This window comes from Hippocampus zosterae, chromosome 3 (genome assembly GCF_025434085.1).
Source record: "Hippocampus zosterae strain Florida chromosome 3, ASM2543408v3, whole genome shotgun sequence".
In the NCBI taxonomy this organism is placed as follows: Eukaryota; Metazoa; Chordata; class Actinopteri; order Syngnathiformes; family Syngnathidae; genus Hippocampus; species Hippocampus zosterae.
The window spans coordinates 4,031,378-4,055,703 of record NC_067453.1 but is presented as its reverse complement, the minus strand read 5'-3'; the positions used below and the strand labels follow the sequence as shown (position 1 = coordinate 4,055,703).

General features: G+C 48.9%; 1 protein-coding gene across 8 annotated transcripts in view; it reads right to left on the bottom strand.

The window, feature by feature from the left end:
• The window catches only part of exoc3l1 (exocyst complex component 3-like 1), a 48,710-nt gene extending 24,652 nt beyond the window's left edge, over positions 1–24,058 (bottom strand). Inside the window, exons 1-7 of one of the 8 annotated variants that reach the window (XM_052060859.1) lie at positions 23,894–24,058; positions 9,218–9,423; positions 8,912–9,131; positions 6,417–6,629; positions 4,934–5,127; positions 3,881–4,099; positions 3,686–3,756 (exon numbers count right to left, since the gene is read on the bottom strand). In XM_052060859.1, the coding sequence (XP_051916819.1) occupies positions 3,686–3,756; positions 3,881–4,099; positions 4,934–5,127; positions 6,417–6,629; positions 8,912–9,131; positions 9,218–9,262 (962 nt within the window). In that variant the 5' untranslated portion in view covers positions 9,263–9,423; positions 23,894–24,058. Of the gene's footprint in view, positions 1–3,685; positions 3,757–3,880; positions 4,100–4,933; positions 5,128–6,416; positions 6,635–8,911; positions 9,132–9,217; positions 9,424–16,226; positions 16,459–23,893 lie in introns of those variants that run through there. The other 7 variants (XM_052060858.1, XM_052060856.1, XM_052060857.1 and 4 more) reach the window with 7 other exon arrangements.
• Positions 24,059–24,326: the final 268 nt, after the last annotated feature.

Here is a 24,326-nt window from a genome sequence, read left to right as displayed (position 1 = left end):
CCTACTGCCCGAAGACAGCTGGGATAGGCTCCAGCACCCCCCGCGACCCTAGTGAGGATCAAGCGGCTCGGAAGATGAATGAATGAATGAATAAATTTTACATGAACATTTTTCACCGCGAGCAGTTATTCACACATAATCTCTAACAATATTACTGTCCATAAACAACAGTGAAAGAAATATTTTGTCACACAACACCTGCTTTAACAGCTCTTTTTATGGAATCAAAACAAAGCAATGTAACATTATAAAGTGCACGTCTAAGGTAAACTAGTACTCAGCCTATAGTGGATTTAAACTATAGGCATAGACATCATTTCGAATGACTACATTTGGTTCGATGACAACACTGGAGACGTTTTATTTTCATTGTGGTCGTTAGGTCGCTACCACTGCACCGCTAAACTCTCGTTCAGCGCACCGTCACTGTCACACGAACATAGAGAAGCTCCACCCGCTCTATTTATATGGACACGGAACACTGTAACCTTCCACACAAAATAGTTTCAAACAAGTAACAATTGCATCAGTGGCATACATCATATTCGACAGGCTACCTGCTCTTTATTCTTATTTCTCTCCCGAAACAGTGTCTTTAATTGAAATGAATTTTAATGGGATTAAAATTTTTCTCGCGAGATTAACTCTGCATGGGTTTTCGGGCCTGCATGGGTTTTCTCTGGGTCCTCCCGTTTCCTCCCATATTCCAAAAACATGCATGGCAGGCTGATTGAACACTCAATATTGTCCCTAGGTGTGAGCGCGGATGGTTGTTCGTCTCTGTGTGCCCCACAATTGGCTGGCAACCGGTTCAGGGTGTCCCCCTGCCTACTGCCCAAAGACAGCTGGGATAGGCTCCAGCACCCCCGTGTCCCTTTTGAGGCTAAAAACTAGTGATGGCAAAATGAAGCCCCATAAAGCAGTGAAGCCCTGCAGGGAAATACTTCACACACGCTTCGGGGCTTCAAGATGAATCATCTCCTCGACTACGCCATCATGTGGACAGGAAAATGTATAACATGCTTGGTGCATGCAATAAAATGGTGGGGTGTAAATCATGCTCTGAACACATCATCATAGGTATTTGAGGAGTGTTTTTACATTAATTGTTCTGTGTGGGCGGCCCGGTAGTCCAGTGGTTAGCACGTCGGCTTCACAGTGCAGAGGTACCGGGTTCGATTCCAGCTCCGGCCTCCCTGTGTGGAGTTTGCATGTTCTCCCCGGGCCTGCATGGGTTTTCTCCGGGTGCTCCGGTTTCCTCCCACATTCCAAAAATATACATGGCAGGCTGATTGAACACTCTAAATTGTCCCTAGGTGTGAGTGTGAGTGCGAATGGTTGTTCGTCTCTGTGTGCCCTGCGATTGGCTGGCAACCAATTCAGGGTGTCCCCCGCCTACTGCCCGAAGGCAGCTGGGATAGGCTCCAGCACCCCCCGCGACCCTAGTGAGGATCAAGCGGTTAGGAAGATGAATGAATGAATGAATGTTCTGTGTCACTTTGTCTATATTTGTGCTTATGCAACAAGTGAAAATGTGAAATAAGGAGGTAAAATAAAGTGCTTATTCGTTTTTATTAAAAAAATATATTTTAATCAAAGTTTTTGGATTCAGGTGTTTGCCCCCCGCCCCCCTCCGGTCTAGTTAAAATGGTATAACCCAAGAGGCAAGGTGTGGCTGTCAGTTGCTATTCATGCTATGAAAGCATCAGTCAAACGCCATCAGGACTTGTGTCATTAATAAACCAAACATCAGGTGGTTTCTTTTTTTGCAGAGAATTTCACCTGCTTTTGAACAAACTCTTTCACATGTTGTGTGTGTGTATATATATATATATATATAAATATATTAAAAAAAATCTTCATCTCACCCCGCGGGTGGTGTCCGTCCCTCATTCAGCTCGGGTCCTCTACCAGAGGCCAGGAAGCTTGAGGGTTCTGCGCAGTATCCTTGCTGTTCCCAGCACTGCACATTTCTGGACTGAGATGTCCGATGTTGTTCCCGGGATCTGTTGCAGCCACTCATCTAGTTTGGGGGTCACTGCCCCGAGTGCTCCGACCACCACAGGCACGACTGTCACCTTTACCTTCCAGGCTCTCTCCAGCTCCTCTCTGAGCCCTTGGTATTTCTCGAGTTTCTCATGTTCCTTCTTCCTGATGTTTCCATCACTTGGGACCGCTACATCCACTACAACGGCTTTCCTCTGCCATTTATCTATGATCACGATATCTGGTTGGTTTGCCATGACCATCTTGTCAGTCTGGATCTGGAAGTCCCACAGGATCTTCGCTCTGACATTCTCCACCACCTTCGGAGGTGTTTCCCATTTTGACCTTTGGGTTTCCAGTCCATACTCCGCACAGATGTTTCGGTAGACTATGCCAGCCACCTGGTTATGGCGTTCCATGTAGTCTTTCCCTGCCAGCATCTTACACCCTGCAGTTATGTGTTGGATCGTCTCAGGTGCCTCTTTGCACAATCTACACCTTGGGTCTTGTCTGGTGTGGTATATCTGGGCCTCAATGGCTCTGGTGCTCAAGGCCTGCTCCTGAGCAGCCAGGATGAGTGCCTCTGTGCTGTCCTTCAGGCCAGCCCTCTCTAGCCACTGATAGGATTTCTTGAGATCAGCCACTTCAGTTATGGTCCGGTGGTACATCCCGTGTAGGGGCTTGTCCTCCCATGATGGTCCCTCTTCCAGCGCCTCATCTTCTGTTCCCCATTGTCTGAGACATTCTCTGAGTACGTCATCCGTTGGAGCCTTCTCCTTGATGTATTCATGGAGCTTGGATGTTTCATCCTGGACAGTGGCTCTCACACTCACTAGTCCCCGGCCTCCTTCCTTTCGGCTTGCGTACAGTCTCAGGGTGCTGGATTTGGGATGGAACCCTCCATGCATGGTTAGGAGCTTTCGGGTCTTAACGTCCGTGGTCTGAATCTCTTCCTTTGGCCACCTTATTATTCCTGCAGGGTATCTGATCACTGGCAGGGCATAGCTGTTTATTGCCCGGGTCTTATTCTTGCCATTGAGCTGGCTTCTTAGGACTTGCCTCACTCGCTGGAGGTATTTGGCCGTAGCCGCTTTCCTTGTTGCCAGTTCGAGGTTGCCATTGGCTTGTGGTATACCAAGGTACTTGTAGCTGTCCTCAATGTCTGCTATTGTTCCTTCAGGGAGTGAGACCCCTTCAGTGCGGACTACCTTTCCTCTCTTAGTCACCATCCGACTACATTTCTCAAGCCCGAATGACATCCCGATGTCGCTGCTGTAGATCCTGGTTGTGTGGATCAGGGAATCTATGTCCCTTTCGCTCTTAGCATACAGCTTTATGTCATCCATGTAGAGGAGGTGACTGATTGTAGCTCCATTTCTGAGGCGGTATCATTTTATATATATATATATATATTGCGCGTCGTCCCGCACGCGGTCTGTCCTTCCGTCTGTCACCCGCTAGGAGGGCAGCCCTCCTAGCTGGTGCGCCGGAGGGCGGCGCACCAGCTAGTATATATATATATATATATATATATATATATATATATATATATATATATATATATATATATATATATCTAGCTGGTGCTAGAATATATATATATGTGTGTGTGTGTGTGTGTGTGTGTGTGTGTGTGTGCGTGCGTGCGTGCGTGTGTGTGTAATTAGGTTCATGGTCTGTGAAAATGATTGAACCTCACCTGTTGTAGATATGTAGTACCCAGTTGAGCAGAGCAAAAATCTCACCGCTCTCCAGGTCCCAACTGCTAACCTACACAACAAAAAATACTCCAGCTAGATATGTACAGTTTTTGTTTATTGCTACAGTAATAGGGAAATCATTTCAGTAATTGCTATCAATTGGGTGCATTAACCCAACTGAGGAAATATTTCACCTGTGTCAAGTGAGCATGTAAACAGTGGTGACTCGCCCTAATGTAGGCTCTGGTTAGGCGGTAATGTGATGGGACACAGGGCTCCAACAAGTGCCGTACTGTCGCCAGATCATCCATGAGCGCATGCTGCAGATTAGAGAGGTGCCTTGCCAAACCTGGGCCCTGTGTGGGAAGGAAAGACACACTACGAAATGGAGCAGTCACCGCCTCCTCTAGTACCTAAAAAGGATGACATCCATCGATTAAGTCATCTACAAATTAGAAACATTGCTCAAATGAAAAAAAAAAGTGTGGCCCACAAGTCTAAAGCCTATTATATAATATTGCGTTTGTGAGATATGAATTAAGCAGCAACTGTGGTCTGAGAATGACGTCACAGTTGCTCAGAGTTCTTATAATGACCAATAATGGCGCCTCAGGTTGCAAATTTCACATGACCAAACTCAAAACACAGGTGAGGCATGAGCGGTTGTTACCTGAGATTTAAGGAACTGTGATGTCATTTTGTGTGAAGAAATGGCAAAATGGCAGACCCCAGAGAAGCATAAAAACTGTGGATTTTGCTGCTTATTTCATTTTTCATGAACTTAACATTCATCAGAATTCTGTGTCATGACTAGTGGGGGTGCATAGATCATATTATTCATTCATTCATTCATTCATCTTCCGAACCGCTTGATCCTCACTAGGGTCGCGGGGGGTGCTGGAGCCTATCCCAGCTGTCTCCGGGCAGTAGGCGGGGAACACCCTGAATCGGTTGCCAGCCAATCGCAGGGCACACAGAGACGAACAACCATCCACGCTCACACTCACACCTAGGGACGATTTAGAGTGTTCAATCAGCCTGCCACGCATGTTTTTGGAATGTGGGAAGAAACCGGAGTACCCTGAGAAAACCCACGCAGGCCCGGAGAGAACATGCAAACTCCACACAGGGAGGCCGGAGCTGGAATCGAACCCGGCACCTCTGCACGTGCTAACCACTGGACTACCGGGCCGCCTAGATCGTATTATTGTAAAAATAATAATAATAATAATTCATAGCAGAGACACCTTGAAAAAACATGCTCTCCAGCAACGAGGTCGTCCAGGTGGTAGGGGCCTAGCATTGCCCTCAGCTTGTTCCTCCAGCAGAATTCTGTCAATAGCTTCTTCTCGCTCTATAATCCTCACAGTTGAAACAAATGATGTGGGGTTTTGGCGAACCACAGCCAAGGCATTGCTCACGACTGCCCACAGCTCCTTTCCTGCAGTGATGGGAAATGAAAATTTGTCATGGTGAAAGCAATTAGCATGATGGTTTAGCTAACTTTGTAGAACATAATATGTGATAAACTGTTGCCCATTTAGTCATTCTGAAAGGGGAACAAGGGGAACCCCTCCATCTCTGTTTTTTCCCCCGTTGCCTGGTTGTGGAGGGGGGGAGGGGTATATCACATGTTGCTGCTTATCTTTGTCAACTATGGGCCTGTGAAGCTCTTGGAGACTCCTTTGTTATTAAGGGCTTAACAAATGAACTTCTCTTAAAATAATTTGACTTTGACAAGATTTGTTGTGTCTGATTTACAACATGTCATTATGGTATGAAGGCATGAAATAATTAAAACACATCTATAGGGGTGTTCGCACGGCAAACATTTGCATTGGTGCTGCACCGATGTATTTTGTTGCGATATATCATACACCCGTGTAAATTTTGTGGAGCGTTCACACGTATAAAGCTGCTTACTAAATAAAGAGAAGCGTGTTAACCCTGGTGCAGCCCCACTTGCGTTCACATGGCAGTTTCTGTGGCTGTGCAATACGATAATGATAATAATAATAATAATACAGAAATAAAACAGAGAGACATTGAGCAGGGCATGCGTAAAGTGTACTTCCTTTTCCCCACCTTCTTTGTGACATATCAAAAAACTACTTCTCCAGACAAATCAACGCTGTGGTCAATCAAACACCGTAAAAGGAAGAGAGGCAGAAAGACGCCGGAAGTACAACAGAGCACAAAAGCAACGCATTCAATACCCGTATGTAATCAACTCTTCTCACGTGTCGGAGCGAGTCTACCCCTGTAGCCGTCACATGTCCCATTTTATATTGGTGCTGCCCCGCAAACAAGCATTTGCTCCGGAGTAAATTTTTAAACCACCTCCTGAGCAGGATTAAATTTGCTCCGGTTTAAGCTATTTTCAGGGGCTACACCAGTATTACTTTGTATGTGTGAACACTCTATGGCGGGCAGCTCCGGTGCTACAACGAAGTAAACATTGACGTGTGAACACCCCTTATCCTACTTGTTTTATTATTTTAACCGGCATAATTGTTTCCATGCAATGTTGGGTATATTTTCTGTAGTAGACATCATTTATATCATTGCTTGCCGTGTTATCTTTTGTTATTTGTACTGGAAACTTGCTGTGTATTCACTTAAGTAATAAAATAGTTTTTTGGACATAGTGTCAACAAAAACATCAACAAAAAAGAAGTATAGAACCCATGGCTTTAGCTTATGTATGTTAATTTGTTGTGGTTGCCTCACCCAAAGTCTTCACCAGCTTCCTAACACCAAAGAAGTATTTGGACACCAGCTCTTGGTCTTCAGTGCTGAGCTCATTTCCTGGCATCCCAGCAGCTCCCTGAAGCTGCCAGAGTATGTCATCCTGCCACTGTTCCAGTTTCATCAGGTAGGCATGGGCTTCCAGGAGTTTTCTTGACTCCACCAGATGCTCAGTTTGCAAAACCATGCTCCCAACTGCACTGAAAAATAAGGGACTTAACTTTCAGTAGCACGTGATTAAAATGTGGTCAACTGATGCCATTTTCTACTCGTTTCCTAACATGTATGTATATGTGTGAAATAAGTAAATCTCCTGGAACAATTTATTTTTTTTCAGTGCAAACAGACCCAAGATGAGAAGACATGTGAGACGTGGAATTTACTCATCGAATGATTCATGATACAAATAACTCCTTTCTATCCATGCATTATCTAATCCGCGTATCCTCCCGATGGTCGGGGACATGCTGGAGCCTATCCAGCTGTCTTCAAGCATTAGGTGCAGTATTGGTTGCAAGCCAATCACAGACCGCACATAGACAAATAAACAATAACACAATTTGGAGTGTTCGATCAACCGACCATGCCTGTTTTTACTATGTGGGAGATAGGGGTGTAATGGGATTTTGATCTTACAGGGCAAAAATATATGTAACTGTTCGTACCTTTGAATGCTGACCAGTTATTTTGCGGATAAGCAAAGTTGCCTGCTCATGCACTAGTGTGCATTCTGTGTAGCTGCTCAAAAAGCAGATTGTGCTGACCTTCACCACCCCCCAAAACGATAAAACGAGAGTGCACGACGTCGGGGTGGGGGTCCCTTGACAGATCGGTGAACAGTGTCTCTCCATTTTTATTTTCCTTTCTCAAATAAATCTCATCATTTTTATCATACTTGTTGTCTTGGCTTCCCCGGACAAAACAGGGGAGAACCCAGAGAAAACCTACGCAAGCAGGGGGAGAACATGCAAACTCCACACATGCATGCCGGGGCCATAATCGAACCCTGGACCTCTGCACTGTGAGGTGGGTATGCAAACCGGTCAGCCACTGTGCAACCAAATACCAATTAATGGATTGTAATTTTTACAAATTATGAGGGGTGAAAAAGGGATATCAAATCAACTTTTGAGAGATTCATACACAAAATTAAATACAAATTTCATTCAACGGAAACATATCAAATATACAGTATGTGATCAGGGTCATGATATTCATATATTCAGAAAAACAAATTGTGACACCGATGATGATTTCTCCATTGTGGGACAAAAAATGGGTTTCTTATCTTATGATGCAATAAATGCAACAGCTGACCTTTTTGTTACCAGTCGTTTCCTGATGTATTTTGCATTGCAGGCGTTGACATACTAACGACACAACCATCAATGAATTGAAATGTCACTGTTTGGCTACCTTTGGAGGAAATAAATACACTGCCGAGGCAAGTCCTAAGAAGCCAGCTCAATGGCAAGAATAAGACCCGGGCAATAAACAGCTATGCCCTGCCAGTGATCAGATACCCTGCAGGAATAATAAGGAGTCCAAAGGAAGAGATTCTATGAGAGAAACTATGGATATTAAGACCCGAAAGCTCCTAACCATGCATGGAGGGTTCCATCCCAAATCCAGCACCCAGAGACTGTACGCAAACCGCAAGGAAGGAGGCCAGGGACAAGTGAGTGTGAGAGCCACTGTCCAGGATGAAACATCCAAACTCCAAGAATACATCGAGGAGAAGGCTCCAACGGATGAAGTACTCAGAGAATGTCTCAGATAATTGGGAACAGAGGATGAGATGCTGGAATAGGGACTATCATGGGAGGACACACCCCTACACGGGATGTGCCACCGGACCATAACTGAAGTGGCTGATCTCAAGAAGTCCTATCAGTGGCTAGAGAGGGCTGGCCTGAAGGACAGCACAGAGGCACTCATCCTGGCTGCTCAGGAGCAGGCCCTGAGCACCAGAGCCATTGAGGCTCAGATATACCAGACCAGACTGTTTGGGCATAATGTGAAGGAAAGTCTCACCCCTTCATGAGGTTTCACCCGCCCAACTCTATTAGCCATCGAGGAGCATTTTAACCACATTGGTGACCTCAAACCCACTTATAGGATTGCCTGCATCAGAGTAACCATGCCCCAAGTAAATGGCCCAGTGACAATGCCTGTGCGATATGGCAAAAATTTTACATCCCAATATTTTTGCTGGATAATCCGATAATGATATCACTATGGGTTCAGTGAAAATTAAGCATTTTTTACAAGAAAAAAAACGAGGTATTCAAATGGATGTGGAAAGTGTAGTTATTTTTATTAGAACTTACTGACATGCACGAGCATTACCAAAGTCGGCACTCAGCAGTAAATTAAATGTAATTATATTCACAATGTACTGCAACTGTGCTTTAATACCCAATAAATTTTGCAACAATATGTTCTGCCCAAGTGCCACTTACAAGAAAGCATCTCACCAGAGTAAAGTCTTGGCAGGTAGCTGACTGCGGTGAAGAGCTGACGGTGGTTGACTGACACTGCTCTCAGCCTCTCCAAAGATTTCATTTCATCTTGATTTCTGTTGAACTCCACTCCAGCTTTCTTTAAAGTCTGAGATGGCTCGCTCAGTTCAGCCAGTGCCTCTCGGAGTTGAACCATACCCCAGCCCACTTCTTCCAAGTACGAATGGACCATCAACTGGAGGAATAATTAAAGGTCAATGGAGGCATTCAAAAAAGAAGACACTTAACTACTGCACTGTTTTTGCATTCTATCTTTATCACCATCTGGGTGTGTTCCATTGCTGTCACCTTGAGTCTGGTATGCATGGAGGCAGTTCTCTCACTCTCGCTCTTACTGTACTGGTTCAGTCGTTTCAGATGTTCAGGTCGACAGAAAATGACCGATGCCCACTTCAGTGCAGCCCCTCGGGCCAAATGCACTGCCCTCTCCACCTCTGGCCACACATCAGGCACTGCCACTGTGAAATCTGTACCAAATAGCGGAATGGAGATGATTTTTCTCCCAGGTGATCATTAGTGTTTTGGGAAGTCAGCAATGAAAGCCACCAAACTGAACATTGGGTCCCACTACGGACAAAAATGTATAAAAACAAAGAGAACAAAAAAGAGGTAACTAGTAGTTGGAGAGGCACGAGTCATCTTGCATCAACCCAACCACCCCTGTTAAACTTTTTAAGTGTGAATCTCTCCATGCATGCCTCTATTTGTGTGAGCCAAATTCTATGTGTGCTGTACAACACTAGTACTCACTAGACTAGTTTGTAATTTTAATTTTCCCTTGAGGGACATCAAATCAACTCAACTGTATTTATAGAGCACTTTCAAACAGCCATCGCTGCACACAAAGTGCTGTATATGGAGCATGGTGGCATTAAAACAAGAAGGGACATGTCATTGAGGTCTATGGGACTGAAAGGTACACAACACTACTTTTACTTTTTATTTTTTCTGTACAGTATTTGGTGTGTGTCAGGTGTGCAGCACCTGTGTGTGATGTAGTACTGGTAAGTCTGTTCTCAATGCCGACTCAGACGGACTGGGCCGGCCTGAAATACTGACGGCAGCTCACTGAGAGATGTGAGCTTGTCACGTTGTGCCCGAGGCGATGAAAGATCGCCTCGTGCACAACAAAATAACGAGGTGGATCCCAGGTAAGGCAGACACGAAAAGATTTTGTATGCACACAAAAAGTCTTTAATAACGAACAGAAAGAGCCCGACAGGGAAACAGTAACAAAAAACGCTGGTCAAATAAGGACCAGGGAAGAAATAAGGAAACAACCGAAAACGCTCGCTGAAAAAACAAAGTGCGAGGGAGTACTGATTAGGCAATATAGACGTATACTAATTTAGTGACTAACGCGAAATAGCAAGAGTAACGGCCGCAAGGCAAGAAGGCAACGAGTAATCTTCAATAGAGGAATTAGCACGAGAGAACAATGGCACGGCGTGGAATTCTCCGGCAGTGAGTGGACTGCCGGAGCCACTTAATAAAGGCAGATAATCAGCCCGAAATTACGGACAGGTGTGCAGTTGGGAGGGAAAAGCCCGCCACCTGCTGGCGGGCACGGGACGTGACAGTACCCCCCCCTCAATGGACGCCTCCCGGCGGACTACCCGGCTTGGACGGATGAGCAGTGTGGAAGTCGCGCAAAAGGGACGGATCAAGGATCCAGGAGCGGGGCACCCATTGCCGCTCCTCCGGCCCGTAGCCCTCCCAGTCGACCAGGTACTGGAAACCCCTGCCCCTGCGCCGAGAGTCCAGGATGGCACGTACCGCGTACACCGGACCACCATCGACCACCCGCGGAGGTGGTGGCGGAGCGGGAGAAGGCGCCAAGGCACTGGAAGACACAGGCTTGAGCAGGGAGACGTGGAACACGGGGTGAACCTTCATGGTGGCCGGTAGCCGGAGCCTGACTGCGACGGGACTGATGACGGCCTCGACCTCAAATGGTCCAGTGAATCGGGGTCCCAGCTTTGCAGACGTGCCGGCCAGGCGAAGATCCCTCGTTGCCAGCCACACCTTCTGTCCCACCACATATGAGGGCGCCGGGCGCCGACGACGATCTGCGATCTGCCGGTTCCGGGTCGCAGTGCGGGACAACGCAGCCCGGGCCTCCTTCCACACGTGATGGGCCCGCTTAAGGTGGTGCTGTACAGAAGGGACCTCCACCTGCCCCTCCTGGGACGGGAACAGCGGCGGCTGGTAACCGTAAGCCGTCATGAATGGCGATCTGCCTGTGGCGGAAGAGACGAGGGTGTTGTGTGCATATTCCACCCAGGGTAGGTGGTCGACCCAGGATGCGGGACGGTGGAGACACACACAGCGGAGGGCCGCCCCCAGATCCTGGTTGGCGCGCTCAGCCTGTCCATTGGACTGGGGGTGGTATCCCGAGGTCAGGCTGGCCGTAGCTCCGAGGGACCGGCAGAACCGCTTCCAGACGCGAGACACAAACTGGGGCCCCCGATCCGACACAATGTCCGCCGGAATGCCGTGGAGACGGAAGACGTGTTTGACGAGGAGGTCGGCGGTCTCCAGCGCCGACGGCAACCTGGACAAAGGCACAAAATGAGCAGCCTTGGAGAAGCGGTCCACGATCGTGAGCACGACAGTTCGACCCCGGGAAGGAGGAAGGCCCGTGATGAAGTCCAGAGCGATGTGGGACCACGGGCGAGGAGGAATGGGCAACGGCTGGAGCAGCCCCGCTGGAGGTTGATGGAAGACTTGCCGCAGGCGCAGGAGGTGCAGGCCTTGATGAACTCCGTCACGTCACTACGGAGCTCCGGCCACCAGAACCGCTGGCCGACGAGTTGCACCGTCCGGTTCACCCCGGGGTGACATGCCACCTTGGACCCATGTCCCCACTGCAGAACTTCGAATCGCAGGGGCGGAGGCACGAACAGCCTCCCCGCTGGGCACCCCGCCGGCACCTGAACCCCCTCCAGGGCTGCCTGGATCCGCTGCTCAATCTCCCATTGGACGGCCCCCACGATGCACTGGGCCGGGAGGATGGTTTCCGGGGACCGGTCCCTCCCCGCAGGTTCGTGGAGACGGGAAAGGGCGTCGGGCTTGGTGTTCTTGGACCCGGGAGAGTAGGTAAGGATAAAGTCGAACCTGGTGAGGAACAGGGCCCACCGGGGCTGACAGGCGTTCAGTCTTTTAGCGGAGCAGAGATAAGCGAGATTCTTATGATCAGTGTAGACCGTGAAGGGTTCCTTTGCCCCCTCGAGCCAGTGCCGCCACTCCTGCAAGGCGGTCACAACAGCCAACAGTTCACGGTTGCCCACGTCGTAATTGGATTCGGCAGCACTGAGACGACGGGAGAAAAAGGCGCAGGGGTGCAGCTTCTGGTCGACCGGGGAACGCTGGGACAGCACAGCCCCCACCCCCGAATCCGAGGCGTCCACCTCCACGATAAAGGGGAGATCAGGATCAGGATGTTGTAGTACGGGGGGACTGGTAAACACTGCCTTCAGGTTCGCGAACGCCGCATCCGCGGTCGTATCCCACTTAAATAGGATTTTAATGGACGTAAGGCGGGGAGCGCCTTCTGACTGTAGCCGCAGATGAAGCGTCGGTAGACGTTGGCGAACCCCAAAAAGCGCTGCAGTTCCTTGCGATTGGTAGGAACCGGCCAGTTAGTGACTGCACGCGTCTTAATGGGGTCCGCTCTTAACCTGCCCTGTTCGATAATGAACCCCAGGAAGGAGATGACGGGGACATGGAATTCACACTTTTCTGCCTTGACGAAGAGCCGGTTCTCCAGTAGACGTTGTAGCACCAGCCTAACGTGTTGCTGGTGCTCGTGTAATGACCGGGAAAAAATCAAAATGTCGTCAAGATAAACGAAACAAAAAATGTTAATCATGTCCCTTAAAACGTCGTTGATCAGGTTCTGGAACACGGCAGGAGCGTTTGTCAGCCCAAAAGGCATAACCAAGTATTCAAAATGACCCAGGGGGGTCTTAAAAGCTGTTTTCCACTCGTCACCCTCCCGGATGCGAACCAAGTGTTAAGCGCTGCGTAAGTCTAATTTTGAGAAAATGGTGGCTGATTGTAATGGGGCGAAGGCGGAGTCCAACAAGGGTAGCGGGTATCTATTCTTAATTGTAATTTCGTTTAATCCACGATAGTCTACGCAGGGTCGCAGGGTCTTGTCTTTCTTCCCTACGAAGAAAAAACCCGCCCCTAACGGTGAACGCAATGGTCTAATGAGACCTGCAGCGAGCGAGCTGTTGATGTACTCCGTCAACGCCTCGCGCTCGGGTTGGGACACCTGATACAGCCGCGAGGTCGGCAACGGAGCGCCCGCCTGCAGGTCTATAGCGCAATCGTAGGGGCGGTGTGGGGGCAAAGAGCGCGCACGATCCTCGCTGAACACTTCCTTAAGATCCCGATAGCAATCCGGCACTCCGTCAAGGCAGATCTCCTCGGGGGGTGTGACACGTTTGTGCTTCCCGACGGCCGATTGTAGACAGTGCTGGTAACAATACTGGCTCCAGCTATCTATTGCTGGGCGCGCCCAGGAAATCACGGGGTTGTGTGTCTTAAGCCAGGGTAATCCGAGAATGATCGGGGCGTTGCGGGACCGCATTAAGTAAAAACGGCGATGCTCGACATGGTTGCCGGAGAGTTGAAGTTTCAACGGCTCCGTTCTATGCGTTAATACCGCCAGGAGGCGCCCATCGAGATCACAAACCCGCTTCCTATCGATCAATTTTTCCACTGAACAACCCAGCTCGGATGCGAGATTGGTGTCCATTAAACAGTCATCTGTCCCCGAGTCTACCAGAGCCCGAACCCACCACGACCGGGACCCACCAAATATCTCCCCCTCGAGCTCAAGTCTGTTGGGGTGTCCCGGCCGTGAGTCGACTCGCCTAGACTCGGAGGGTGGCGCGCGAGGTCGTGACTCACAGTACTCGGGGTGGACAGGGGATGACGACCCCTGTCCACATGTTTTCATAGATTTGTTGAAGACTGTCCACACTATCAAAAGCCTGTCTGAGCTTCGGACCCAAAGCCTCTGACATTCTATGAGGCAAAAGTGCATTCTATCTCATAAAGTTTCCACCGCCGATCTCTTGCTTGTATCGGTTGGTGAGGTGGTCTGCCTGCAAGGTGAGTTTGGATAGCTGGTTGCGGCGTGAGGAGATGGTTGAACGCTGTCAGTCGTCGCTCGATCGCTGAAACGACGCCTTCCTTCCTCCGCACCAACGTCCTTGCCTCCCAGCTGCATTTGTTCCTCCGTGGGTGTACGCCGGAACTGGAACCGATCACCTCCACGCTCCCGGCTTCACTCCCTCAGGCGATTAATCCATGAGGTTGTGGTCGCGGGTCGCCAGCTCGTCCTTGAGTTGAGGGTTTAGTCCGCAGCGAAACAGACCACACAACGCCCGATCACCGTATCCACTCTGGGCGGCCAGGATCCGGAACTCGATGGAGTAATCTGCTACCGATCGCTCTCCCTGGTGGAGGGCGAGTAACCGGCCCTCTGCCTCTCTGCCCCGCACGTGATGGTGGAACACCCGGTGGAACGCTGCCACAAAGTCGGGGAACGAAGTACGGAGATTCGGCTTCGCGTCACTGGTTGCTATCGCCCATGACGCTGCCGGACCTGTCAACAAGCTCATAACATAAGCCACTCTCGCGGCGTCATTAGCGAAGGCAGATGGTTGTTGGTCGAAAATGAGGGAGCATTGGTGGAGGAAGTGTCCACACTGCCCGTGCTCACCCCCGTAGCGAGGGGGGTGTGGAAGCGATGGCTCCCTCGTCATAGTGGGATATGAGGAGGGCGCTTCAGGAATGATTGAACGAACCCCGGGGGAGATGGTCTTTGCTCCTCCACCCGGACCAACCGAGGTTCTAAATCATCGTACCGATGAGCCAGCATGGAGACCGCGCCGCGAAGTTCCTTAATGGCTTGGCCCTGCTGACTCATCTGTTGCTCTTGTCGGGAAAGAGCGGACAAAATTTTTTCGATGTCTGCGGGATCCATGTTGGCCGGAGAATTCTGTCACGTTGTGCCCGAGGCGATGAAAGATCGCCTCGTGCACAACAAAATAACGAGTTGGATCCCAGGTAAAGCAGACACGAAAAGATTTTGTATGAACACAAAAAGTCTTTAATAACGAACAGAAAGAGCCCGACAGGGAAACAGTAACAAAAAACGCTGGTCAAATAAGGACCAGGGAAGAAATAAGGAAACAACCCAACCGAAAACGCTCGCTGAAAAAACAAAGTGCGAGGGAGTACTGATTAGGCAATATAGACGTATACCAATTTAGTGAATAACGCGAAATAGCAAGAGTAACGGCCACAAGGCAAGAAGGCAACGAGTAATCTTCAATAGAGGAATTAGCACGAGAGAACAATGGCACGGCGTGGAATTCTCCGGCAGTGAGTGGACTGCCCGAGCCACTTAATAAAGCCAGATAATCAGCCCGAAATTACGGACAGGTGTGCAGTTGGGAGGGAAAAGCCCGCCACCTGCTGGCGGGCACGGGACGTGACAGAGCTATGTTCACCTCGGCAAACCATTCACATTAGAACTCATGTACAAATTTGTCGTTTCAACTAACCTCACAGGCTTGGTTTGGAATATGGAAGGAAAAGCTTCCAACTCATTCCAAGTGAAAACCTGAGTAACAAAATCAATATCATCAATGAACATGTAAAACAATAATTGATAGAACTCACTCTCAAGATACCGGTCCAGCACAACAACAGCATTTACTGGCTAAGTGACAATAGAATGCCAGACTGCTGACACACGGTGAAGTATCTGAATGCATTTGTGTTGATGAATTATTTTTTAAATTCCGCTATTGCCACATGATGTCAACAGTTCAGGATCACAGGACTTTGGACCTAGCCCACATACCTAAATAAGTCCAAGAGCAGACTCGGGACAGACTCGGGTCTGCCATACAAATGATTCTTATTCACACCTATAGGTTCTATAATATCCTCAACAGCCAAATGTATACTAGCGTACAGTGCATGTCAACATGTGTGGAGGGCTGGAAAGAACCAGCACAAGCACTCAAAGAACACTTCAATTCCACACACAAAAAGACGCAGTGCTGTTTTAAGGTCCAAACACATAAACTGACTGCGATGGCAGCAGCATTAACATCAAGTAAGGGAGAGATGTCAGTGATAAGGAGGAAATTTTGCAATGTTACTATTACTGTCTGTTATCTACTGACTCTTTCAAGGAAATTATGCTATTTACTTAATAAGAGCATATGTTTGTCTCACTTACCTTCTGATTTGCCGCCAACATTCCTATGATCCTCTGATGACATTGTGATTCTAGTCGCCTGTCTGCACACAAGTCTCCCGACAGATATGAGGAAAATAAAAAAGGTGGATGGAGAAGTAGCACGTATCCATTCTACTTTTTCTCTAAACTAGACCAACTCCCCCAGATATTTCCCGACTGAGAGGCCAACAGGAAGGGAGGGCAGTGGGTGGAAGAGAATTATGTAGAATAGTGGCGAGTGGCAGGGAGGGCCAGCGGAAAAGGAAGCATAGCCTACTGGGAGCTTTTCTGCATCGAGGAGAGTGGGGGCAAGCTGTCACGTTGCATGGTGGTGGTGGACCCCAAAAAGCAGGCAGGAGAGAGGAGCAGGGTGTATATGAAGATGTGTATTGATAAAACACAGAAAACTAAATCCTAAGCAAACAAAGTCCAAAGTAGCAAACAAAATCATGACTGAAGATAAAACATAGCAGCAACCAAAACATGACTCAAACAAACATGACAGTAGCAAAAACAACAATGACCCGACCACCTGGACCCCGCAGGTACGATGGATTGGTCCCTATTCCACCTTGTGCCTGGCGGAGCGCGTCTGCGGCCGACACCCTTCCCCCTTTCAGGTAGCGCTGGTGATGCGGCTGTCCTGTTTTTCCTGCCTGCTTTTTGGGGTCCACCACCACCATGCAACGTGACAGAATACTCCAGCCAACATGGATCCCGCAGACCTCAACAAGATTATGACCGCCTTGACCAGCCAAGGACAACTGGTGGGTCAGCAGGAACAAGCGCTCGCGGAACTCCGGGGCACGGTCTCCCTGCTGGCCCATTGACTCGAAATTTTGAGTTCACCGGTGGAGCGGGAACCCGATATCCCACACCCACCGCGTTATGGTGGAGAACTTGGGCTCGGTGAACAATTTCTTCACCAATGCTCGTTGGTATTCGACCAACAACCTTACAGCTATGCCAAGGATAAAACCAAGGTGGCGTTCATAATGAGTCTATTGACTGGTCAGGCGGCATCATGGGCGTTGGAAGTGAGCAATGCTAAACCCGGCCTTCGGTCTTCCTTCCCTGATTTTGTGGCAGAGTTTCGACGGGTCTTCCACCATCCAGTGATGGGAAGAGAGGCCGAAGGTCGGTTACTAGAGTATCGGCAAGGAAAGCAATCAGTGGCCGAATACTCTATTTCGTTTCGCATTTTGGCAGCCCGTAGCGGTTACGGGGACCGCGCGCTGTGTGGTTTGTTTCGCCGCGGGTTAAGTGTTGCTTTAAAGGATGAACTGGCTACCCGCGATGATAGCACCAACCTGGAGGAGCTCATCAGTCTGGCCCTCGTCATGGACAACCGCTTGCGGGAGCGTGAGAGGGAACGCATGCACGAACAAGGAACTACCCGTTTTCAACCCCGACGTGCGGGTAGTCGGCCGGCTGAACACGAGTCCAGGCGACCATCCGGACCCGAGCGTCATTCGAGTTCCAGCCCAGCCGACGCAGAGGAGGAGCCCCTGCAGCTGGTAGGAGGACGTGTGGGTCTCGAGGAGTCCAGGGCAGGACGTCCCAAGAGACTCGAGTTGGACGGTACTCTTTATGGTCTATCACTGACTCTTCCGGTTCGGGCATTGGTGGATTCGGGGGCGGACGACTGTTTCATGGACACAGAAATAGCTAACAAACTGGCTTGTCCGGTAGAGGAGTTAAATGAGGTCAAGAGGGTTCACGATCTTGATGGGCGACTCCTGGCGGAAGTTAAACAGATCACAGGGCCTATAATGTTGAGGTTATCGGGCAATCATGTCGAACATCGGAGGTTTTTTCTGATGCGGTCCAGATCTGTACCATTAATCCTGGGGTTACCCTGGCTAAGAACCCATAATCCAGTCATCTCATGGGAACGCCCCGCAATTGAGAATTGGAGTCCGTTTTGCTATGCTCGCTGTTTGCAGTCTGCGGCGGGGGGTAGAGGGCTTCCTCGTAACGACCCGCCGGAATCTATTTGTTTAGATAAAGTCCTGAGCATCTATCATGATTTGCGACAAGTGTTTAGTAAGGACCGTGCTCAGTCTTTGCCGCCTCACCGGCCGTACGATTGTGCCATCGACTTACTCGCTAATTCCAGGTTCTCGTTTGTATCAAGTTTCCCACAAGGAACAAGAAGCATTGAGGGAGTACATTGACGCCTCCCTCGCCGCTGGCCTTATTAGACCATCTAGATCTCCTTTGGGGGCTGGATTCTTTTTCATAGAAAAGAAAGACAAGTCATTACGTCTGTGTGTAGACTATCGGGGACTTAATGAAATCACTATAAAGAATAAATATCCACTTCCGCTATTAGATTCCGCGTTTGCCCCTCTCCAATCTGCAACCATCTTCACAAAACTTGATCTACGTAGTGCCTACCATTTAGTCCACATACGAGAGGGGGATGAATGGAAAACTGCATTCAAGACCCCACTGGGACATTTTGAGTATTTGGTCATGCCTTTCGGGTTAACCAACGCACCCGCAGTCTTTCAGAGTCTTATTAATGACGTTTTGAGAGATTTACTGAACGTGTTTTGCTTTGTTTATCTGGATGACATATTGATTTTTTCTCGTACGCTTAAAGAGCATCAACACCACGTCCGGCTAGTCTTGCAGCGTCTCTTGGAGAATCGACTCTTCGTTAAAGCAGAGAAATGCGAGTTTCATGTGGAGTCAGTTTCGTTTCTTGGTTTTGTCATAGAGAAGGGTCAGCTGAGAGCGGATTCCGCCAAGACTAAGGCGGTGGTAGAGTGGCCTACACCCACCACGAGGAAACAGCTACAACGTTTCTTGGGTTTTTACCGACGATTCATCAGGAACTATAGCCAGAGAGCCCTTCCGTTAACCCAGTTGACATCAGTCAAGGTCCCCTTTAGGTGGGACTCGGATGCCTACAATGCGTTTAGCGAATTAAAGAAGGCTTTCACTAACACCCCTGTTTTGTAACATCCTAACCCCGAAGTTCCTTTTGTGGTAGAGGTGGACGCTTCCGAGACTGGAGTGGGGGCGGTATTGTCGCAGCGTTCCCCAGTCGACCAGAGACTCCACCATTGCGCCTTCTTCTCTCGTCGTCTCAGTCCTGCGGAGACCAACTATGATGTGGGAAATCGTGAATTACTGGCCGTCGTTTCAGCTCTAGAAGAGTGGAGGCACTGGCTCGAGGGGACTAATGAACCCTTCACTGTGTACACCGACCACAAGAACCTCGCATACATTCGCTCTGCCAAGAGACTGAACTCACGTCAAGCCCGGTGGGCCCTACTACTTACGCGCTACAACTTTACACTCACCTATTGTCCAGGGTCCAAGAACATAAGACCAGATGCTCTGTCACGTTGCATGGTGGTGGTGGACCCCAAAAAGCAGGCAGGAGAGAGGAGCAGGGTGTATATGAAGATGTGTATTGATAAAACACAGAAAACTAAATCCTAAGCAAACAAAGTCCAAAGTAGCAAACAAAATCATGACTGAAGATAAAACATAGCAGCAACCAAAACATGACTCAAACAAACATGACAGTAGCAAAACAACAATGACCCGACACCGAGTGTTCGGGCAGGAGTCCTTTTATGGGCCTGATTACCTATGACGAACAGGTGTGCAACTGCAAGGGGAGCCCTACAGTGCCACCTGTTGGTCCCTAAACCGAATCGTGACACAAGCTGTGTATAAACTGTCTACACTTGTGTATAAAATGGCCCAATGCCCCCAAATCATCCTTTAAAATCAATGTTTTCTCTTTTTTAATCATAGTAAGTATGAAAGAATAAAGATAGTAACCAATTTAACATAACAGTTAAGTTTCAGAGATTGAAATTTGTTTTCTTTAATTTTCTGAAGCTGCTGGTTCACTACATTGCTCTGTCATCTCACTATGCCCACCCCCACCCGCCCCGAAGAGACACATTTGACACATTGAAATGTATTGGTGTGAATCGGGGTTAACAGTTTCATATCTCATTTACCCCTCATTGAGCCGTCACCTTACCGTGGTGGAGGTGTTTGTGTGTCCCAATGATCCCCGGAGCTAAGTTGTCTGGGACTTTTTGCCCCTGGTGGGGTCACCCAGGGAAAACAGGTCCTAGGTGAGGGACCAGACAAAGCACGGCTCAATAGACCCCTTACGGTGAACAAAAAAAATGGAATTCAGTTTCCCTTGCCCGGACGCAGGTCACTGGGGCCCCCCTCTGGAGCCAGGCCTGGAGGGGGTGGTCGTTGGTGAGCGCCTGGTGGCCGGGCCTACATCCATGGGGCCCGACCGGGCTCAGCCTGAAGAGGCAACGTGGGTCCCCCTTCTCATGAGCTCACCACCCATGGGAGGGGCCAAAGGGGTCGGGTGGAGTGTGAGCTGGGCGGCAGCCAAAGGCGGAGACCCTGGCGGTCCGATCCTCGGCTGCAGAAGCTAGCTCTAGGGACGTGGAATGTCACCTCTCGCAGGGAAGGAGCCCGAGCTGGTGTGCGAGGTCGAGAAGTTCCGACTGGATATAGTCGGACTTGCCTCCACACACAGCCTGGGTTCTGGTACCAGTTCTCTCTAGAGGGGTTGGACTCTCTTCCACTCTGGAGTTGCTCACGGTGAGAGGCGCAGAGCAGGTGTGGGCATACTCATTGTCCCCCGGCTCAGTGCCTGTAAATTGGGGTTCACACCGGTTGATGAGAGGGTTGCCTCCCTCCGCCTTCGGGTGGGGGGATGGGTCCTAACCGTTGTTTGTGTATATGCACCAAACAGCAGCTCAGCATACCCACCCTTTTTGGAGTCCTTGGAGGGTGTGCAGGAGAGTATTCCGGCTGGGGACTCCCTTGTTCTGCTGGGGGACATCAATGCTCACGTGGGCAATGACAGTGAGACCTGGAAGGGCATGATTGGTAGGAACGGCCCCCCCGAACAGAACTCGAGTGGTGTTTTGTTGTTGGACTTCTGTGCTCGTCACGGATTGTCCATAACGAACACCTTGTTCAAACATAAGGGTGTCCATATGTGCACTTGGCACCAGGTCACCCTCGGCCGCAGTTTGATGATTGACTTTGTGGTTGTATCATCGGATTTGCTGCCGCATGTTTTGGACACTCGGTGAAGAGAGGGGCGGAGCTGTCAACTGATCACCACCTGGTGGTGAGTAGGCTCCGATGGTGGGGGAGGATGTCAGTCCATCCTGGCAGACCCAAACGTATTGTGAGGGTTTGTTGGGAGCATCTGGCGGAATCCCCTGTCAGAAAGAGTTTCAACTCCCACCTCCGGAAGAGCTTTTCCCATGTCCCGGGGGAGGCGGGGAACATTGAGTCCAAACGGACCATGTTCCGCGCCTCTATTGTTGAGGCGGCCAATCTGACTTGTGGCTGTAAGGTGGTTGGTTGCCTGTCGTGGTGACAACCCCCGTACTCGCTGGTGGACCCCAGCAGTAAGGGATGTCGTCAAGCTGAAGAAGGAGTCCTATCAGGCCTTTACTGCCTGTGGGACCCCAGAGGCAGCTGACAGGTATCGACTAGCTAAGCGGAACGCCGCATCGGTGGTCGCCGAGGCAAAAACTTGGGCATGGGAAGAGTTCGGTGAGGCCATGGAAGCCGACTTCCGGACGGCTTCGAGGAAATTCTGGTCCACCATCTGACGTCTCAGGAGGGGGAAGCAGTGCACCACTAACACTGTGTGCAGTGGGGGTGGGGCGCTGCTGACTTAGATATGGGACGTTGTGAACCGGTGGGCAGAGTACTTCGAAGACCTCCTCAACTCCACCAACACGCCTTCATCGGAGGAAGCAGAGTCTGAGGACCCTGAGGTGGGCTCTCCTATCTCTGTGGTTGAAGTCACCGAGTTGGTTAAAAAGCTCCTCGGTGGCAAGGCCCCAGGGGTGGATGAGATCCGCCCGGAGTCCCTCAAGGCTCTGGATGCTGTGGGGCTGTCCTGGTTGACACGCCTCTGCAACATCGCGTGGTCATCGGGGAGAGTGCCTCTGGATTGGCAGACCGGGGAGGTGGTCCCTCTTTTTAAAAAGGGGGACTGCAGGGTGTGTTCCAACTACAGAGGGATCACACTCCTCAGCCTCCCTGGTAAGGTCTATTCAGGGGTGCTGTAGAGGAGGGTCCGTCAGGAAGTCGAGCCTCAGATTGAGGATGAGCAGTGTGATTTTCGTCCCGGCCGTGGAACTGTGTACCAGCTCTACACCCTTAGCAGTGTCCTCGAGGGTACGTGGAAACTTGCCCAACCAGTCTACATGTGTTTTGTGGACTTGGAGAACGCATTTGACCGTGTCCCTCGGGACACAATCTTGCTGCTGTTGACTTTAAATTTCCCCAGTGTGGGGCAAATAAAGGATATCTTATCTTATTTTATTTATCTTTATGCAAGTTTTCATGTGAAAACAGCACGAGTGAGTGATTGGGGCAGTCAGAGCCATCAATGTCAGGGGTAAGTCAAGTAGATATGGTTGTCATTCCAGGAAATCTCCTTATCTTATGAATTTTAATCAATTGAACACAGATTTATAGGAAATACCAATGAATAATGCACACAACCCAGGCTTCAGACTAACATGTTTTCTAGTTGGAGCACGGTGGTTTTGGACTTAAAATTTTAGTGGCTCAATATTTAGGGTCATAAAACAGTGTAGTCGACTAGGAAATTTAATAATCATATTTCCTCATATTTATTTACTGATAATAGGCAGAAATTCATCTTGAAAAAAGAATTTTCTGCCTTTTTTTGCCATGACCCTTTCCGCCCAAAATAATTTGGAGCAGTTAGCATGATTTGTCTCCTTTGAAGGTCAGCATTATAAGGCAGGACCTTGGAATCAATCTCTGGACCTCTGAACTGTGAGGCAAATGTGCAAACAGGTCGATCACAGTGCCATCCTGCTATTTTTGGAAATTAGCATTTTGTGTATGTATTATATTGATTTTGTTTATATACAAAAGAAATTCCATATCCCCTCTTTTCGAGTTTGAGCAACTGCTCCTCCAAAAGTGTCTGACACCGTTTCCTCCAGATGTATGAAGGAAAAGAGGCGTAGTCGGCCAACCCGTGCCATGTGTATTCCAATTGAGATGTCGCGAGATGACAAAAAGTATTTTTCTCTGCATACCTCATACACTGTTCAAAGGTTCATGAATGCTGAACACCATTCACCAATCGATTCAAGAAATAATCACATTGACTCAAATATATAAAAATAGTGTGATGCATACACACTAAACAAGTGGGCAGCTAAAAAAGACTACATACATAATGAAAATGTGTCTTTTATGATTGTCAAAAGAAAACAGAACATCTATTGTATGTGAGAGAGTGAGTCTGAAAGAGGAAAAACAAGTCCAAACAAGAACTATCCTGTTTATATTTTTGTCAGCTTGTTAAGCACCTCATCACCGCCTCCACCCAATGGAGCTATGGGATGAAGAGGAAGTCTAAATCTAGACCACTTCCTGTATGACATTCCTGACCTGTCCTTGCCTTCCCGACATTCTTTCAGTTTTTGCGTTGGACTGCCTTGGACCTCCATTCACGCTGATGCTTTTAATACACAGCCAGGAATAAAGTCACGCAAACTATACCAATAATGCAGACATTTTATGCTCAGTATACAATTGCATGACATTGACATGCATCTTGCAGAAAACAAAGCTCAGCAGACTGTCACTGTGCCTACCTTATCTCAATCAGTGTTGCTGTCCTTGCTGGAATTTAATATCCAGTTTTCTATATCTGATTTTTATTAACCATGCCCGTGCACTGACTATCCAACTGTTTTCGAGAGTGGTTATCCACACGAAGCTCACACATGGCTGCTGGCCTCTCCTGGCTGACTTTCGCTGAGAGGAAGGGCACATACTGGACTGACTGCTGCTGTCATAGGATGAAGCAGCTCATCCCTACTGAATGGTTAGATGGACACTACATATCTTTTATAAAGAGTGCTTTCAAGAGGTTATAAGATAAGCGCCAGGTGAACACAATAGCCATGATAGAGCCCATGCCATCAAAAAAAAAAATTCCCCCACTGTTTTAGCATCACATAGGTAAACAATTATTCAGTGGCATGGTTAAAAAGAATCTCTCTGACGGAATGCTTTCACGTCAGA